The following is a 21,026-nucleotide window of genomic DNA, read 5'->3' as shown; positions in this document are numbered from 1 at the left end:
CTCTATCTTGGTAATGTAAACATTTAATCAAGATGGAGTGTGGTGGCTGCCCTGGATTGAGTTTCTTTCTAAAAACTTTATGTGCTCTATCAAATTCAAATCCATTTGGAAAAATTTCATAACCCAGAATTTCAGGTATCCATTTTTGAAAATAACTGAGTACCCTCAAACTCTTTAGGAAGTCCAACAATCCTAACATTATTTCTGCGATTTTGGTTTTCTAACATCAACTTTTTGCAATAAATCCTTTCTCCGAACCTCCCATGCTTTAAAGGAATCTTCCATCTTATTAACTGTTTCCTTACATTGTTCAACTTCCATATGACAATCTTGAAAATCTTCTACAAATTTTTAAACTTTCACTTTATCAACAGTTTTTATACATTTTGCCATATCAGTTTTCATTACAGTCATTTCTTCCTTAATACTTCCCAATGTCTACTAAATTCATTTCTCACTTCAGAAAAATTTTGGCCCATTTTCTCACTCATTAAATTTATTTGTTTTGAAATCTTATTAAAAATTTGAGGGTTCAAAGGTTCTGGAATTACATAAACTGTTTCCATTTTACCTTGTATATACTGGGCTCTTCCATCATCTTCCAATTCTTCTCCTTCTTCTCTGTCCTAATCTCTTCCTCTTCTTCCTCTGCCGATGCTGTTGTTGGTTGAATCTGTTTACTGGTGTTTTGCTTGGCCTCTGTCTGGGCAGCAACGCTAGCTGACAATGGGCCCAGCTGGCTCCGTATAGGCCGCTTCTGTTATGCACATGCGCGAACCTAATTGTTCCTGTGTTGTGACGGTAGTTTTCCTCTATGGTCCAGTGCCATCTTCTTCAGCTCCCCAAGGAAGTGGTGCTGGAGTAGACTGGATTCTTACTGGAGGATTTTGACTAGTCGTGATTGGCAAGGAATCAAGACCGAAGGCTCAATTCTTAAGGTAGGTCATTTCTTCAATCACAGATGCTTCTTTCATAGACGTTTTCTTTGTAGATTGAGCTTTAGATTTTTTTGTAGCTATTGTTAAAGAAGTTTAGATAAACTTTAAAATCATTAACTTTTTAAAAAAGTCTCTAGAATTCAGGTTTTAATTAATTCTGCCAGGAGAGGCATTTTCCCACTTCTCCCACCTACGCCATCAAGCCACACTTCCAAGAGTATGATTTTTGACATGTGACTTCAAGTCCCCTGCATTCACAGTTAAATAATAAAGCAGAGAAAGGAGTTCACATAGTTAAACAGTTACTCAAGAAACCAAAAGTAGTGGCTCAGATCTGTACCTAGCTCTATTGAGTTACAGAGCTTCACCACATGTTCACATGGCATGTCACCTGCTGATCTTCTGATGGGATGTAGATTGTGCATCACATTTCCCTACTCTGCACACCCAGACAAGAACAGAGATGTCAAATATGTCTAATCGAAACAAAAGCGTCTGCAAAGGAGACAAAAAGCAAGCTATGACAAGTCTGCAAAAGGCTTAGGACCACTGGCACAATGTGACACAGTGAGACTTTGAGATTCTAACACTTGGGACAAAAAGGATACTCTTCTGGAAGAAGTAAATCCAAGATCCTACACTGTCAAACAGAGGATGGTAAATACTGAGGAGGAATCAAAAGAGCCTGCTGAAAATGCAAGAAACGCTGTAGGAACAAGCAAAAGCAGAAGATCCAGCCTGCACAGCAACAGAGGAAACATCACCAGTGCTAGTCAGTAGTGGACCAGCAGAGCCGACACATGCACCTGTGTTAAGAAGATGCACACGTGTTATCAAAGCACTGACAAACTGAATCTCTAAAGGAAAAAAACTGGGCATTTTAAAAGTTTGTATTGCCGATGTTTGTGTTTGTGTTGAACTTTAAATATATAAAAATACTTTATTAGGATATCATGTTGTTAGATTAAACATCTCAAAGAAAGGGGATGTAATTATAAAGTGCTATTGATCCTCCTGACCACTAGAGGGAATCAGAGACTAGTTTGTTGGAGCTTGGTTGGATTTAAGATGGATGCCTCCATATTGTCATGAATTATTTAGCTAATAAATATAACTGTTTTAAAAGATCCCAAGTTTCTTTATTTTACAATAAAAGAAACATCGCACTGTTACACTTGATAAAGTTCAAAAAAATAAATCTGCCTTTGAGCTGACAATGCTTGTGACTGCTCTCCACAGCAATCTCTTTGTTATTTCTTGCTTCCAACAGAAAAAGTAATACCCAATTAGCACAGTGCAGCCTCTTTTATTTATATTCCAATTATTTACTTTACCAATCCATCAGATTTTTTTTCAGTACAATACCCAGCATGATTATTTGAAATTATAATATATCTTTCTGTTATTACTTTACTTGTCTTCATCCCATGCTCTGAGGGTAATGATAATTCATGTATCAGCCCAAATTTTGAGGATGCTCAGTTACCTGCCACATGCACTGGGTCAGTGGAAGCATTCCGTTATAGCAAATAATGAATGGTCTGTAATAAATTTACTGCTGAATGAATAATACAGCTCCCGCACAAGGTGCAGTGGTTAACATACAATTTCTCGCAAATCCGACCATGATGGTATGGAAATATGACAATTTTGTTTACTGGAATTCAGTACAAGTGCAAAGATAAATCAATGAACATGAATTTATCTTCCTTTATCTCTTTGACTTTTTTAAACAAGAGGGAAAAAAAACAAAATTCTTTCTTTACTTTGAAAAGGTTTAAGCCCATTGTAATAAGGAGAAACAATTCACTCTGGACCACAAGATCGGTAAAATGTGCTACTCAAGCAAAATGGCATTGCATTTTCAAAAAGAATTCACACCCTTGAATACATATAACAAAACACTGCTCAGCTGTATATTTCCCACACTTTTCATCATTTAGTTCAATTTTTTCACTATATGTGCTATTATTTGAACAAAAACAGATTTATTGAATGAATCAAAAAACATTGTGTAAAGGCACAAAAGAAGCTGTGAGCTATGAACAGGAAAAAGATGTGTTAATTTTTGGGTGATAATGCTGCAATAGAAATGCATAGAACAGTAAGTCCATTGAATGATTTTTTTTCTCAAACTCATTTCAAAAGCATGTTTATTTTGAAAATTTCAGTTTTATTTCATTATTTTTATTAGTCTTTATTTATTTGACATTTACACATGATTAATTAACTATTGATTTGCTGTCAATTTAGGTGAAACTAATAGTACAAAAGGTTTACTTTTTGAAGTGGTGCATTAACAGAAGCCCAAATGTGCAGATATGCTACGATAGTGAAACAGCCTTAAAGGATAATAAAATCACTGTTCATTCATTTGAGGCTGAAAAGGGGGCTATTATATAAAAAACTGTAATAAGCAAGAACAGTGCTGAATGAATAAAACAACAAAAAAATAAAGATTTCTTTGTGCCTTAAACATTACTCTTAATGTACATGGCAAGATTAGTAGGCCGTAAGCACTTATATAATTTATTAAGCAGTGTCTTTTCTGTATGCACTATACTGTAGCATAAAGTGTTTTCATCTCAGCCCTTTGGGCTCTCTGAAAACCAGAGAGAAAAAAAAAAATCAATACATACAATGGGATGTTTTAATACCAGTGAATAAATGAGTGACACAGTAATTAAAGTCTTTGAGAATGACATATTAAAATTTAAAAAAAACAGCATACATATGGCTGCAATTTTGGACTGCTCTTTCTTCCAACATATCCTAAATTAATTTCAGCGGATGATCATAATGAATTAAATCATAAAAAACAAAATAGAAGGGGAGGAAGCTAACCCTTCATGTACATTCTGTTATTCCATAAGATGATGGCTGATCTTTTGCCTCAGTATTACTTTCCTATATCATAGTCCAAAAATCTATCAATCTCTTGAATACACTCAGTTACTAAGCCTCCACTGTCCTCTTAGGCAGAGAATTTCCAAAGATTTATTACTGCCTGGATGAAGAATTATCCTCACATCTTTGTCCTGAATTACTAACACTTTGTTTTGAGTCCTTGATCACTGATATGAGATAGCACAATGCTCTCCAACCCTGTAAGAATTCTTATTTTTCAATATCTTGTGTGTTGCAATAACCATGGCCACACAACAGCACCAATTGGCTTGAGATTTTGCAGATGTTTTTAAACTCTTGCTGCTATGGTTGGAGTTCCCATTTGCCTCAAAAAGACATCTATCATGCAGAATCCCCAGGAGGAAAAGGTGACCTGGCTATTGGCTGGTTGCACTGACATCCAATGTGATGAAGTGCATTGAAAGGTTGGTAGTGGAGCAAATCAACTCCAGTCTCGGGAAGGACTTGGACCTACTTCAATTTGCTTACTATCACAACAGGTCAAAAGTGGATGACATCTCATTGGCTCTCCACTCTGCATTAGATCACCTGAATCAACCTACATTCGGCTGTTGTTCATTAACTACAGCTTAGTGATCACACCATCATACCAGCAAACCCAATAGTGCAATATTGTGATCAGAGTCTCTGCAACTTAATCCTTTACAAATGGATTCTCACCGTTCTCATCAGCAGACCTCAACCAGTGAGGATAATAACATCATGTCCTCCTCTTTGACCATCAGAACAGGGCCACTTCAAAGCTGCATGCTTAGCTCCTGGTCTATTCCCTCTATACCCATGATTGCTTAGCCAAGATGGCTCAAACACAATTTATAAATTCGTTGATTCAACACCACCATTGTTGACTGAATAATGGGTAAGGATGAGTCAAAATATTGGATGGAGATGAACAATCTGGATCTGTGATGTCTATCGAGGGCACCTCCATACAAGCTTTAAGCAGCCTGTTAAAGAAGCTGACTGTGCTTACTAAGTAAAATCCTGCAACATTGAGGACTGTTCCCAAGATAGTGGCCATGAAGGGTTGCAGAATCTGGGGGAGCATCAGACCAGCACAGGGCAATATAAATGTGGAGAACACCTGCCATTGAGAAGGAGAAGTATGGGAGATGACTACAGGATGGTGAACAGGGCAGTGAACCAGCAAGGGGCTCAGCATCTGAAGGGCTCATACAGGCTGCTGGAGATGTGATTGAGGGACCCACACAGGCTACATGTTGTTGAACACTGGCTCATGGGAACAGGTATTGGAAGGTGCTGAGGGCAAGAAGGGCTCCGAAGGGCCTCAGGTGCTGGAGGCTTCCTGATCATGTCGAAGATTTGGACCTAGATCTCAGGTTGTCAATGAATCGAGTAGGAATCTATGTGGCTGCAGAGACTGTGAAAGTACTGAAGGCAAATCTATGGACCCTCAGTGACTCTGTACGGACACTCCTTTGCTTCTCTTTCTCCTATTATTAGGGACAGCAGGTAAGGCTCATGTCAACTTTTTTGTTTGTCTTATGGCAGACAAAAGTTAAAGTATATCATGTTTGTTACATTTTTCATGTATTATTATGTGTCAATAAAAGGATCTTGAACCCTGAACACCCACAATTTTGCTTTCAGCGTCAACACAACCAAGGAGATTATTGTAGACTTTCGATGGGGAAGCCAAGGGACCACACACCTGTCTTCATTGGTGGAATGGTGGAGGTTAATTGCCTTCAAAATTCTGGGTGTTCACATAACATATGACCTCTACTGGAGCCAGTACGTCGAAACAACAGTGAAGATGGCGCATAAATCCTTCTACTTTCTCAGAGGTCTGAGGAGATATGGAATGTTGTCAAATACTCTATTGATCTAACTGGTGGCCTCATTGCCTGGTTTGAAAACTGATATGCTCAGGAACACACAAGCTGCAGAAAATGGCAGATCTCCCACCCATTGGAGGTGCATGGGACACTGCCTCAAGAAGGTAGCAAACATCATAGAGGATTCCAACCCTCTTGGTAGCTAGTTCTTTTTGATGCTACCTTCAGGCGGAACTCTGAAGTCCAGCACCTTTCGGTTCAAGAACAGTTTTTAAAATTGAACAGCTATCAGGCTCTTGACCTCTCTGTACGACCCTAACCCTAATTATCAACTCCTCCGGGAACACAAAAAGATCTGCCTGCAGTGTTGAAACATCACTTTTCTTCATTAAGTGCAACAGTGCTGCTTTTGCACCTTATGTATCAGTTTGGCTGCAGAAAGAAAGAATTTTGGGACATTTGTATATTGTTCTGATATATTTGACAATAAACCCCTTTATAATATGATATCATCACTCCTGTACTTCTCTTAGGTAAAACAGTATTAAATATTTTGATTTCAATATATTTCTTTCACTTTCTATCTATTGAACGTGATGTAGAAGCCAGTTCTAGAACAAAATTAGAAATTCCATGGAATGGTGAGTGCAATTAATGGGTTTCGAAAAGGAAATGGTTATTCAGAGATAACATTTAGAAGTCCAACAGCTTCTGTACCCAGAAAGAAAGTGTCTTTGTTGTTAGAAATTGCACCTTCGCTTGTGACCAAATTATTTTACAGGGTCAATTTAACCTTTATTTCCATTGGATATCTGTGATGCCATTTGACATTGAAACTGTTAAGTTTCAGGAATCTGCAAGTTTTCAATCTGAGAGGCAATGAATAGCTTGCAATAAATTCTGTGATTTCCACCTCCCTATTCATCCATAAGAATGCATACTGATGTTTAAAAGGTACTGTTCAACAAGACAGAAGTATTTGATTAGAAGGATATTGCTCCAGTGAGATTGCAGGCAGAAATACATCAACTCTTTGTGGGAGACTTTGTTCTGGCAAGTTCACATTATCTATGAATGTGTGGCCTGAATGTATATACAGTAGGACTTAAGAAACTTCAGATTGAAGATTGATGGATATTAAGTGTGGTTGGTACAATGTGGCATATACATATCTGGTCAGTTTCCTGGTATATTTCTTCCACTGAGCTGCGAACATGCATAAGCTGGGTCCTAAAATCCTACCACTCTACAATGAAGTAAAGCTAATTGAGGAGAATGGAAAAATGATGCATAGATGGATGAAAAGTTTGGAGCAAGCAGTTCTGGGCAAAGCAAAGTGTTAAAACTTCCCTGAAAATTAATCATAGCACCAGCTTGGTTTCACAGCATAATTTGATAAAATCAGCTAAAACAGCACAAGTGGTGGCAGCATTTCAAATGGAAGTTACTTTTAGCATAATCCTATGTGTTTTCTTTCAAACATTGTGTTCAAAATGATGTAAGAAGTTCATCTGGCTGCAGTTCTTGACAAGCCGAGTCAAGGAGCTGGAGTTGGATGAACTCTAGATCATTTGATAGACAGGACACTATCACACCTAGGAGGCTGAAGGAGGGTAGATGGGTGACAGTCAGGAGAGGGAAAGGGAACAGACAGGCAGTGCATTGCATCTCTGTGGCTGTTTCCCTCAATAACACGTATACCATTTTGGATAATCTTGGTGGGGGGAGGGGGCGGAATGACTTACCAGGCACAAGCCATGGCGATCAGGTCTCTGGCACAGAGTCTGGCCCTGTAAATAAGAAGGGAAGGGAGAAAAAGAGGCAAGCTGTAGTGATAGGGAATTCCATAGTTAGGGGGAACAGATCGAGTATTCTGGATGGGATGATGTCAGGGTCATTGGAGCCAGGGTCCAAAATATCTCAAATCGACTTCACGGCATTCTCAGGAGGGAGGACAAGCAGCCAGATGTCATGGTCCATGTTGGGACTAATAAATGGGTTGGAAAGGTGAGGAGGTCCTGCAAGGAGAGTTCAGGGAGTTGGGTGCTAGGTTGAAGGACAGGACCTTCAGGGTTGTGATCTCAGGATTGTTATCCATGTTAGTGAGGTTAGAAGTAGGAGGATAATGCAGCTTAACATGCAGCTAAAGGCATGGTGTAGGAGGGAGGTCTTCAGGTTTCAGGATCATTGGGCTCTCTTCCAGGGAAGGTGGGACCTGTTCCAATGGGATGATTTGCATCTGAACTTGAGAGGGACTAATATCTTTATGGGAAGGTTTGCTAGTGGTGCTCCAGTGGGCTTTAAATTAGATTTGCAGGGGGAGGGGAACCAGAGTGCCAGAACATATAGAGGAGCGGAGGAGGGAAAAGATGACGTGAAAATTGCATGCACCGTTAGAAGTCAATGGGTTGTAGGTAGTGGAAAATTTCTCAGTTGCATCTATTTCAATGCAAAGAGCATTTTAAGAAAGGCAGATGAGCTTAGATCATGGATTGACATGTGGAATTATGATATTGTGACCATTAGTGAAATTTTGTTGTAGGAGGAGCAGGACTAATAACATAATGTTCTGGACTTCTGTTGCTTTAGATACGATAAACAGGGGGGGGGGAAATGAAAGGGGGAGGAGTGGCATTGCTTGTCAGGGAAAATATCACAGCTGTAATCAGGCAGGACAGACCAAAGGGCTCATCTACGGAGGCTATATGGGTGGAACTGAGGAATGGGAAATGTATGACCACACTTATGGACTGTCCAGTAGTCCACGGGAATTGGAGGAGCAAATCTGTAGAGAGATAGCAGTCAGCTGCAGGAAACATAAGGTTGTGAGAGTAGGGAATTTTAATTTTCCACATATTGACTGGGACTCCCATATTGTAAAAGGGATGGATGGCTTGGAGTTTGTCAAATGCGTTCCGGAAAGTTTTCTAAATATAGTGGTACCAACTTGAGAGAGTGCAATACTGGACCTCCTTTCAGGAAATGAGACAGGACAGGTGACAGAAGTATGTGTAAAGGAACATTTTGGGTCCAGTGCTCTTATGGAGAAGGATAGGTCTGGGCCTTGGGTTGAGATCCTAAATTGGAGAAAGGCCAATTTTGAGGAATTGAGAAAGGATCTAGAATGTGTGGATTGGGATAAGTTGTTTTCAGGCAAGAATGTGTGAGGTAAGTGGACCTTCAAAGCTGAAATTTTGAGAGTACAGAGTTTGTATGTTCCTGTTAGGATTAAAGTCAAGGTTAGCAGGCATAAGGAACATTGGTTTTTGAAGGATATTGTGAATCTGGTTCAAAAGAAGAGAGATGTGCGTAAGAGTTATGGGCAACATGGAGCAAATGAGGTACTTGAGTATAAAAAAGGGAAAAAAATCCTCAAGAAAAAATCAAGAGGGCTAAAAAAAGACAGGAGGTTGCTTTGGCTGACAATGTAAAGGAAAATCCGAAAGGTTTCTCCAGCTATATTAAGCGCTAAAGGATAGAAAGAGGCAAAATTGGTCCCCTTGAAGATCGGAGTTGCCAGCTTTGTATGGCACCAAAAGTGATGGGAAAATCTTAATTTTTTTTTCATCAGTATCCACTCAGGAAACAGGCACAGAGTCAGGGGAAGGGGGGGAAAAAAAAACAGTAAGGTCATGAAACCTATAGATATTAAAGATGAGGAAGTGCTTAGTGTTTTAAAGCAAATTAGGTTGGATAAATCCTCAGGGTGTAACAAGGTATTTTCCCAGATATTAAGGGAGGCTTGTGTAAAAATGTCCTTAGCCACTATGCCAAAAGCTCTCTTTACAAACCTATCCACCTGTGACACCACTTTCAGGGAATTATGTATGTGTATTCCCAGTTCTGTTCTACCACACACTCCAGTCCCCTGTCATTGGTTTGTCATTCCAAAATGCAACATTTCACACTTGTCTGTATTAATCTACCAGTTTTCAGCCCATTTTTTCAGCTGGTTCAGATCTTGCTATAAGCTGTGAAAACTTTCGTCGCTGTCCACAACACCTCCAAACTTAGTGTCATCTGCAAACTTGCTGTCCAATTTACCACATTATCATCCAGATCATTGATATAGATGACAAAAAACAATGGTACCAGCACTGATCCCTGAGGCACACCATTAGTCACAGACCTCCAATCTGAAAAGCAATCATCCACCACTATTCTCTAGCTTCTCCCATCCAGCCATTGTCAAATCTAGTTCACTACTTCATCATGAATACTTAGTGACTTAATCTTCCTGACTAACCCCCCATGTGGAATTTGTCAATGGCCTTACTAAAATCCAAGCAGACAACATCCACAGTCTTTCATTCGTTAACTTTCTTGGTAACCTACTCAAAGAACTCTGTAATATGGGTTAAGCATAACCTACCATGCACTAAGACATGATACTAAGATTGGTTGTGGAGCTGGAGGAGTGGAGGGTAGCTCATGGCTTTCTGTCATTTAAAAAAGGCTACAAAAGTAACGAGGGAAATGATAGGCCACTGAGTCTGATGTGTTCTAAGAGATCAGATATACAATTATTTGTATAGCTACAAACTGATTAAGGGCAGTCAACATGTTTACAGGAAAGATATCAATAAGATAGAAAGAGTGCAGTGAAGATTTACTAGGCCGTTACCCGGACGTTAGGAACTGAGTTACAGGGCAAGATTAAAGAGGTTAGCACTTTATTCCCTGGAGCATAGAAGAATGAGGGGAGGTTTAATAGAGGTATTTAAAACTGAGAGGAATAGACAGAGTAAATGTAGATAGGTTTTTTACACTGATGGTAGGTGAGATACAAACCAGAGGATATGGGTTAAGAGTGGAAGAGGAATAGTTTAGGTGGAACTTGAGGGGAAACTTCTTCACACAGAGAGTGGTGGGAGTGCGGAACAAACTGCCAACTGAGGTGGTGAATGCAGGCTCAATCTTAACATTTAAGAAAAATTTGGACAGGTACATGGATGGGAGAGGTATGGAGAGCTATAGACTAGGTGTAGGTCAGTGGCACTAAACAAAAAAAAAATGGTTCAGGACAGATTAGAAGGTTTGAAGGGGCCTGTTTCTATACTGTAGTATTATATTGTTCTTAAAACATAAATAACACAATTTTTTTAAAAATCTGGTTTTAAAATTCTGTCTAATAGTGCCACTTTTCATCAGATTGTGTAATGTGGTATGCAAATAGATTAGTTAAGGAAGAGGTAGAAAACAGAAACAGACACAATTTGGGTGCAATCTAGCTCCAGATTGCTGGTCGCATTCAAATTAGATAGTTCACCCCTTAACATTTCACTTTTCTTTAACAAACTTTGGTTATCTCATTAAGGACACCTGGTTAAGTTACTCAGCAGTAGGGGACACTGCTCTCCTTGCTGTGTTATCCCTGAATGGCATAACACTTGCTGTCACAGGGCTTTGATTTGCTTAAGTTATTGAGGCTTTGTTTGTTACAACTTACTCCTTGACCTGTGGAGGAAATGAAACTGAGACATTCCTTTGCACAACTAAAGAGAGTGGTGCTGCATGGTTGAAAAGCAGCTCAACGCAGAGCAGAACAATTTTGTGCTCATTTCTGAATGTATTGGACCCATTAGGAATTCTATTTCTTGTACCTTGGCATTGCAAATTCCTGACAGTCTTATCTTCTCACATGACAATCAGTTTAACCACTTACATTTCCCCAGAAACCATATAAAAAGTCATGTCTCAGATTGGATTCTTTGCCTACACTGTGATTTGTAACCTCACAAGTGAACTTGGATTGTTATGCCTTTGATGGCTAATGACCCAGGCATTTCCACTCTGAGCTTCAGGATCTTTCCAGATACAGCCTGCTGTTCACTGCTCCATTGGGATGGTCACCCACGTTCAACACTCAGAGAGAACAGATTTCATTCACTTCTCCATCAAACCCCGGGACCAGGTAGAGTGGCATGAAAACTTGCCTAGATTGCAGACTTCCTCTCAATGGAAGCATTCAGAAACTGCTTTCATGTAGTTTTGTTCCCTACTGAAATTTTCCTGACAACCTCCTGTTAACAACATCTGATTCCACATCTGTGGACATTACTTTTCACTATCCTATTCAGTCAACTCTGACTTGTTGGAACAATCTTTCACACTCCTCCCATCGTTTCAGATTCCATTCATCAAGTTATGTGTTGTACTTCTTAAAGAACTGGCTGCATTGATTTCACCTGCAAGTCTGAATTCCAGAGCTGTGAGAACTTTTAGTGAAATATGCCATCTTGACTGACACAGCATGGTATTCTGCCGGGAACCCACAAGCACTCTCAGTGAACTTTGGAAATAATGATTTTGTTTTTTGAATATTTTATTTAAGAAGTTTTAGACCATAGATGTAGTCAAATACAAAATTTAAAAATATGAATATATAAGTAGATGAATTTATGCTGCATGATGGTAACCCAAACCCTCCAACCCCACCTCCCCCCCCCATCCACCCACACACCCAAAAGACCCCCAATAAAGTGTGTGAGAAGAGAAAAAGAAAGAGTGGAAAAACAAGAAAGGTTGCTGGAAAGCACCATTCACTCACTCCATGGATTTCAATTTATTATTTAACTTTTCTTCTTTGAAGAAGGTTAATGTGGACTGAGGTCTGGAAGAAATTCAACTAAAGACTTACACCTGAGATTTATAAATACGGACTCCAGATTTGCATAAATATGTCATACTTGTTTCTTAGGTTGTAAGTCATTTTCTCAAGGGAAACACAGCTATGCATTTCTGCATTCCATCCTGCCATACCTCGATGTGAATCAGACTTCCGAGTAACTGCAATACACTTTCTGGCCACTGCCAATGCAATTTTAACAAATTCAACTTGATATTTAGATAATCTAATTTTTGGTGTTATTGCCATTATATTTTCATTATATTCAAATAATCTGCTCTAAAAAAAATTCCAAAATCCACCCAAAAAGGTCTCACTTTGGAAAATAACCAAGTCGAGTGTAAGAAAGTTCCTATCTCCTCGCCACATCTAAAACATCTATCTGATAAGTCTGAGTAACTTACTTGATTTCTGTGGCATAAGATTTAATTGAAGCAAAGAATTGTATTAATCTACATCTTACATTTATTGAATTTGTTATACTGTCCTTACATAAATCAGACCAGATTTGCTCATCAATGCTTACATTTAAGTCTGATTAAGATCTTGATCGTTAAGGGACCTTCACGATAAATAATTGGATTGGGAGCAGCCATTCTCAATCTTTTGTTTTGTCTGTGGCCCTCTTAGGACCCTGTTCAAAGTTCTCCATGAAGTAGTTAAGTTTATTTGGTTTCTTCCATCCTTCTCTCCCGCCAACGACATAAAAATTAATTTATGATTTCACCTAAATATGGTGTGGCCCTCGGCGGTGGGGGCGGGGTGGGGGGGGAGGTGATGGGGGCAGTATGGTCCCCATTGCCCCATTGAGAATAACTGGTTTACAGCAACTTAAATTGTTCAGCAATTTCTCAGCTTGACTGTCAGATTGCAACCACTTCATACTCATCCAGTGAACCAATAAAAGATCACTCTTTTCTATTAAAGTGAAACACGAAAGTCTGCAGATGCTGTGATCGTGGTTAAAAACACAAAGATGCTGGAGGAACTCAGCAGTTCTTGCAGCTTCATAGGAGATAAAGATATAGTAGAAGGGGGAGGGTGTGCTTAAGAAAGAGTCTTTCTCAAGACCTTCAAGCACCATATTGTTTACTTGGCAATTAAACAATTTATATTATGGCACACTATTCTGACCCAATAATAGGAACAATTGCACAATTGGGTGAAATATTCCAGAGGGACATTAACATTATATGAGAAAATAAATAACGAAGCCTCAAATTCATCAAGGGCATTAAAATATTTTTATTGGTCACCAGTGCTCTAAACCTTTATCTGGATTATAGAACAATATAGTCCACTATATAAATATTATGCATTATCTTCAGTCCAGACATATGAGTAAAGATGTAAGTGACTGTAGAAGCAATCCATCATGGAATGGGAATGGGATGAAAATGAAACCTTTCAAAGCCTGAACTTCATCTCAGTTTGGAAGGAAATTTTGCTGTCAACTTCAAGTTGAAGGAGCATTTATATATCATTCATAATCTCTGGATGCCCACAGATACTTCAGAGACACTCAGTTATTTTGAAGAGGAGTATTGACACTCAATGTCCTCATAATACATTGCTACCAGTACATGCAGTGATAAATATTTCTGCAAGGTTGCTGGATGCCATAATTCAATAGCAATGTCTGTGCAAGCAGATCACAGGAGGGATTCCAGGGTTTGAACATGACATTGATGAGGTGGGAATTGGTTGTATTATTAGTTAATTGGAGAGGTGGTTCAGGGTTATGAGCAAGCCAAAGAGAATGGGATGTGCTCAGGTTGGAGGAGGTTGAAGTTGAGATGTGCCAGAGGATGAAAAGGTTTTTGGTAGGGACAATGGGAGAATGACATCAATGGCTATGTTTTTAACCAGCAGATAGCTAATTGCAGTCATTAGTGCTGGATATTACAGGCTGATGTATGCTAGGGCAGGCCACCTTTCAGATTTGCCAAAGGAGGTCCTACATTTGTTGTGAGTTCTTGTAAGTAGCACCCACCTATGTGTTGCACAGCACTGCATGGCACTTGTATCTCTGGGCTCCCACCTTTGTCTGTGGAGGATTTGAATCAACATTTTAGCATTCCAATATTTGTTTGTGATTGAATTTTTCATGAAATTCTAACATGCAGTTTAAGTGACACAAGAATTCTATTGAGGTATAAGATAAGATAAGATAATCAAACTTTAAAAATGTCACCCCAAAACCAGGTGTCATCTTATAAGCCAAGTATAAAAATCCAACTTTAACAGCGAAATCTCAGTGCAAGGATAAAATCTAAACCTTAACAATGAAGTCTCCGTGCTCCCCTGTGCCAGGTCAAGTCATGTTTATTGTCATCTATACAAGTACAACCTAACGAAACAGTGCTCTCCGATCCTTGGTGCAAAACATGCCGACTCACCCCCAGACATATACAAATACAGACATACAATACATATGCAAAACAAATATTTCATCCGCACAAATTAATAAATATTGTTTCACGAATATGAGAGTCTCAGATGGTTCCTCTGGTCATTCAGAATTCTCACTGCCCAGGGGAAGAAGCTGTTCTTCAGCCTGGTGGTGCTGGTTCTGATACTCCTGTATCTCTTACCTGACAGGAGGAGCTGAAAGATGCCGTTTGCAGGGTTGAAGGGGTCCTCAATGATTTTGCGAGCCCTCTTCAGACAACAAATCCTAGTTGATCATGTTGATGGGGGGCAGGGATCGGGAAGAGGGAGACTCTAGTGATCCTCTCTGCCACTCTTATGGTCCTGTGGATTGACCTCCGATCCATTACTCTTCAGAAACTGTACAGCACTGTGATGGAGGCAGCCAGGATGCTCTCAATAGAGCTGCAGGAACTCAGCTTCTATAGAAGGTCGACGTAATTGTGGCCGGTAGCTTTGCCCACATCAGTCTTCTCAGGAAGTGCAGTCACTGATACGGTTCTTGACAAGTGAGGAGATGTTGAGTGTCCACCATAGTTCACTAGTTAAATGAACTCCAGGGAACGTGGTGCTCTCCACTCTCTGTGTCTGTGTTAGGGTTGATGATGGGTAGTGGAGGGTGGTCATTCATGGTCCTCCTGAAGTCCACAATCATCTCCTTCATCTTTTCCACATTGAGACTCAGGTTTACTCGTACCATTTCATGAGATTTTCCACCTCTTCTCTATAGCGCAACTCATCGTTATGGCTGATTGGGCCAAGTTCTTGATGACACTGTTGGAGCTGGATCTGATGATGCAGTCACAGGTCAGTAGCATAAACAGAAGTGGGATGAGCACACAGCCCTCGACTTTCTGCTACCAACTAGGACAGACAGTGGTCTTTTCATTAGGAAGTCCAGGATCCAGTAACAGAAAGGTGTGTTGAGTCCCAGCAAGGACAGCTTCTCCACTAGCCTCTGGAGAAGGACCGTATTATATGCCGAGCTGAAGTCTGGCATATGAGGGGTCATTCTCCAGGTGGGTCAGAATGGAGTGAAGGGACAAGGCTATATTATCATCTGTAGAATAGTTTCTTATATAGGTGAATTGAAATGGGTCCAGCATCTCTGGGATGTGTGCTTTGATCTATTCCATCACCAGACACTCATAGCAGTTCATCATGGTGGAGGTCGATGCCACAGGGTGGTAGTCATTGAGGCCTGTTATTGTTGGGATATGGCAGCTTTCTTGAACCCTGTGGGAATAATGGACTGCTGTAGTGAAGTTTAAAATCCAAACCTTAACAGTGAAGTCTCAGTGCTCCCCCACAGAGTCCATCTGCTCAGTGCTGTTGGCTCTGTACAGGCTTTAAATGGCCTGTTAAAGGAGCCGATGGTGGTTTATTTTAAAATATGCTCATAAATTTAAACCTTTATTGGGAAATTTGCTTTTAAAATATTGTAAACTAGTGGCATCACTCCACTGGTCAGCCGTAAGTGCCAGACTTGCGGTAGTCATATACGGCGGATATAGCTTGTTGTATCATCAACAAAGACTGGAGTTGTGAAACTATCAGGCTTTTATTAACTAAACACTGGAAAAACTATCAACCTCATTGACTGATCAAAGCAAAGAGAAAGGGGAGCATGCAAGGGGCTATGGGAAGGATTGGTCTCAGGAGGCATGGCCAACCAGCAGCAGCCAATCATGGCAAAACAGTGGTTTACTACATAGCTCAAAACCAATACTTTAGGTGGAAATTCAGGGAGTTATCTTATACACGAGTCATCTTATACAGTGGCAATATAAGGTACAAACATAAATATTCCACAAACAGTACACTTTGGCGCTATTTGTGATATTATAAGGGTTGTCCAGATTACCAAGAGAACTGGCCAGTTCTCATGAATTGTATTTCCTTTGTTAAAATGATGACATACATTTGGCATTATGCTTATGGTGGTGAAGGTTTGATGTAACCATATGGGTGTCTCTTTCAGATTTCCAATGACTTGAATTTCACTTGTTGCTGTTGTCCACATCTTACTGCTGGTGGGTATAAGTTCTTCATTCTCCGAGGAACTGCAAATGGAACTTAAAGCTCTGCAAGTGTCAGAGAACAAAACCACTTCTAAGCTTAGGACCTATGAATCAAGGCAGCCCATTAAATGTTTGGATCTAGGAGCTGTCTGAGGTTTCGATGCAGGTATGTTTATCAAGGAGGAAAGGTTGCCCTTCAAATGAATACACTGATGTTTCTATGTCCCTCCATTGAAATTCAGATGTTTTTATAAAAATTCATTACAATGTGTCATCAAATGGAAGAGAAGTTTTCAAATGAAAATTTGTTAAGTTCAATTCCTGGCCTTAGATTGTAGGACAATTTACTGATTAAAGTAAGGGGAGGATTAGAAATAGCAAAATGTTTTTAGAGAGTGTGGATTTGTAAAGATTATCAGGGTATATTCTAAACAGAAGCCATGAATGAACCAAGAGACCTGGAAACTTTTGAAGACCAGAGCTGTGACATTGTGAGGAGATTCAGAACTATACAGAACGTCCAGGCGCAACCTCCAAGAGACCATTACCAAGGGAAAAACACAATTCTAGGTCAACTGGAGTCTCAGACACTCAATACTGTGGCAGGCTTGCACCGATCACATCCTATGAGGAAAAACAAGGGAGTAGTTTTATGAGCCCAGAGGAGCCCAAAATCCAGCAGCAATAGAAATTCACCAAGACAAATTGTTACTTGAACAAAAGTTGCTTTTAATTATCTTTAAACATGAAAACAGGATCAAACTTTAACTTATCACTATTAACTTAACCTAACTTAACACCCTTCTAATTCTAAGCGCACGTGTATGTAATGTTTGTGTAAGTTCAGAAAAGTTCTTTGATTCACAGTCCAATCTCACTTCTCACTCCTCCAAGTTCACTGGTTGCAGGCAATTTTTATACTGTGCACAGAATTTAACATTTATGAATTTCACCTGGCTTTGGTGCTTGTAAGATAAATGGTTACCACTCAGGAAGGTCTTGCCAGTTTTCAGAGAGAGATTTGTGGCTCATTGGACACCCACAACTGATTACTTCAGATCAGCTACTTCAGTATCTTGCTGAAGAAACTTGCCCCATCAGGGTTTTCCAGATGATAACCTCTTTCTTTCAGGCCGCCACAGAGTTCCATTTTGTTTCCCTTATTTCAAGTGAAACATTATGCAGCCAGCCATCTCCTCTTCTATGGACCACAAGGGCTTTGAACAGGCTGAACTAAGAACTCACAATCCATCTTCAAAATGGGGTTTCCACAAGCTTCCCAGATTGTCATGTTCTAGTCCCAGGTGCTGCTGCTGAACTGTAGAACTGAATTCTCTCTCTCTGTCTCTCTCTCTGTCTCTCTCTCTCTGTCTCTCTCTCTGTCTCTCTCTCTCTCTCTCTCTCTCTCTCACACTCATAGAAAACCACATGACCTCTTAGAACAAGCAAATGTAGTAGTTCCTGGAAGCTTTATTTTCAATGTGAACACGATTGGGAAATGCACAATTCAATGATGTTAGATCTCAACATATGGCAGAAAAAATCATTTTAAAAATTATTCAGAAAGGCACATCACTTTATGAAAATAAGTCCCCAATTTTGTCCATCTGAGATCAGTAACTGATCTATTAGAATTTCACTCCTCATTCACTTCTGCTGGTGCTCATTTCAAACAAAACTTTCCATTAATCAAAAAAAAATTGCTTTAATGGAATGGAATTTCAGAATGGACATTATCACATACGCACCGGAGTATTATTTGTTCATTGCAGGCAACTTTGGCTGAAATTCTCTTCCATCATTTTCAAATTCAGATAATGTACTACCACAAAACAAAAACAAGTCTTGAGGCAACTTTAAAGGAATTTTCATTTATTTATGCCATTCTAAAATGGTTAATGAAGTTAAAAAGGACAGCAACATTTTTTCTTACAAAGTACTGACCTAGAGTCGAAGGGGTGAAAAGCCTACTTCTGTGCTGTAACCTCCCTATGATTCTGAAGTTCTTAGAGAATAAAAGCTCATCATCTCTAATCAAAGGAGAGCAGTACGAAGCAAAAAAAATTGGATATTATATTGCACACACACACACACACACACACACACACACACACACACACGCACGCACACACACACACACACACACACACACACACACACACACACACACACACACACACACACACACACACACACACACAAAGTGGTATTTAATCATATTAACATTGTGTCTGATTCTGGTAACAGAGAAAAAAGACAAGCATTAATGTACTGGAAGTAGCACAGGGATTTCCATTTTCTGGGATATAAATTTTGAAGAAAAATTAGAGGCTTCTCAGATCTGCTTCCTGGTAAGTTATAGCATCTTGTTAACTGCAAAGTACTTTCAAGTAGGAGAGCAAAAAAGATATAAAGGCCACTTAATAAGGAGTCTCAAACATAGCCAAATAGGCAGGAGGAAAGATTGGCAAAAGTTCATTTACGGAGACACATCCTTTTATGAAACATATGGGATAACTGCTGATGGAATTACTTCCACTGGAGAAATTAGAATCCCCAGCCTCATCCAGTTTAGATCTCTAATCTAACCTATCTAAGATCTTTAACTTAGTTTATCTAAGTCCTAATTTGGTTTGTCTGAGATCCCAAACCTAGTCTATCAGAGATCCCTACCCAGGTTCAACTGAGATCCCTACCCTAGTCTATCTAAGATCTATCTTGGTCTATCTAAGGTTCAATGTTCATTTCTATGGATGTTTAATCCAAGATAAACTTGTCAGTCAGCAAAATACTTCTTTGGCTGAAGTGAAATGATATCTTGGCTGTCAGTAGATGAACAAGGATATTTTAGTAATCTTTCAGAGCATTTTTATTATTAAGTGGGAAAAAAGAAGAATATTAGATTTAAAATGGTAGAACTAGGGCACCAGCAGACAAGCTTAAATTCGAGTCTTAATTTTAGGAGTGATATCACAAAATAAAGTTTCATTCAAAGTACAATATTGTTAAAATAAACCTTTGGGAAAATATCTAAAACAAGCTTGTGACTCACTATCATTTATTTTGTACTAATTCATAAGCCCCAAATGTAATTAGCAATATGGAATAAACTTCCAGAAAAAGGAGACATGAAAGAAATGCCTAAATTAAATGAAGGAACATTTGAGTGGAAGACTACAGAGCCAAAAGGATCCACCTGGATGGCAAAGTGAAAGTGTGCGGTCTTCATCTGCAACTGTGCATATTATTTAAAAAACACCTGAGGTATCAATGGTAGAGTTAATGCCCTTGATGTTGTTATTGAGCCTCCATGGTGAACTCAAAGTGGAACATATTGAAAAATATCTCAACTGTCACCAAATAAAATTAAGACTTCCTTGACAATTCAGTCATGAAGTGTAATGCGCGTCGAAAGAACCAAAGACTTGTTGATCCAAACCAAGGCTTTTATTAACTAATAGACTGGAGCATATCACAAGTAGGTCGACCAGTCCAGAATGACCTGGTCTGGCTAGGAGCAATCCTTTAAGACCTGCCAGTAGGTGTGGCTACACTCTCAGCCAATCACAGTCATTCTACACTACCATCTGTACATATACACATTGGTGATAGAACCTGTACTATCACATGAAGCACATACTCATTAGAAATCTACTTGTCAATGCTCATTTTGGATCTTACTAGGACCAGTCATCTCCAAATCTCAACACAGCTTTAACTCAAACATGGGAAAAAGCTAAACTCTGGAGGTGTGGTGAGAGTTGCTGCCCTTCACATCTAGATGGTGTTTGATCAAACATAAGATGCCCTTAAACTGAAATCAGTGGCTATAAAGGGTGGGGGGGGGAAAGACCTCCAATGGGTGAGGTCAAGCTTTGTACAATTGAATTTGGTTGTCAAGGCTCAGTCATCTCTGCCACAGGACATCAATGCAAAGATTTTAATTTTGTTGTGGTGTCCCTAGGTTCAAACATCTTCAGCTTGCTTTATCAATGATCTTCCTTCCACTCATCATAAAATTGGAACGGAAATGTTTGTGGATGATTGTTCAATGTTCAATTCCATTCCTAACCATTCAACAAATGAAACATCCCTTGTCTGCATGCAACAAGACATTGAAAATGTTCAAGCATGGGCTTATAACTGACAAGTTACATTCAATCTAAAAAAGTAACGGACAATGCACATCTCCAAAAAGAAACAGTTCAGACCTTTTATTGTGACCTTTTATTGCCATCACTGATCCCTCCCTATTAATATCCTGGAGGTTACTGTAGACAGC

General features: G+C 39.4%; 1 protein-coding gene across 7 annotated transcripts in view; it reads right to left on the bottom strand.

Annotated features, from left to right (window-relative positions):
• LOC138736914 (PC3-like endoprotease variant B) overlaps nt 1-21,026 on the bottom strand; it is a 1,109,211-nt gene that overhangs the window by 135,764 nt on the left and 952,421 nt on the right. Inside the window, exon 14 of one of the 7 annotated variants that reach the window (XM_069887118.1) lies at nt 18,473-18,566. The exons of the other annotated variants lie outside the window; for them this stretch is intronic. Coding sequence (XP_069743219.1) covers nt 18,555-18,566 — 12 coding nt within the window. The 3' untranslated portion in view covers nt 18,473-18,554. Of the gene's footprint in view, nt 1-18,472; nt 18,567-21,026 lie in introns of those variants that run through there. 7 annotated transcript variants of the gene reach the window in all.

This window comes from Narcine bancroftii, chromosome 6, assembly GCF_036971445.1.
Source record: "Narcine bancroftii isolate sNarBan1 chromosome 6, sNarBan1.hap1, whole genome shotgun sequence".
Lineage (NCBI taxonomy): Eukaryota > Metazoa > Chordata > Chondrichthyes > Torpediniformes > Narcinidae > Narcine > Narcine bancroftii.
The sequence above is the reverse complement of the archived record's forward strand: the minus strand, read 5'-3'. Positions and strand labels throughout refer to the sequence as shown.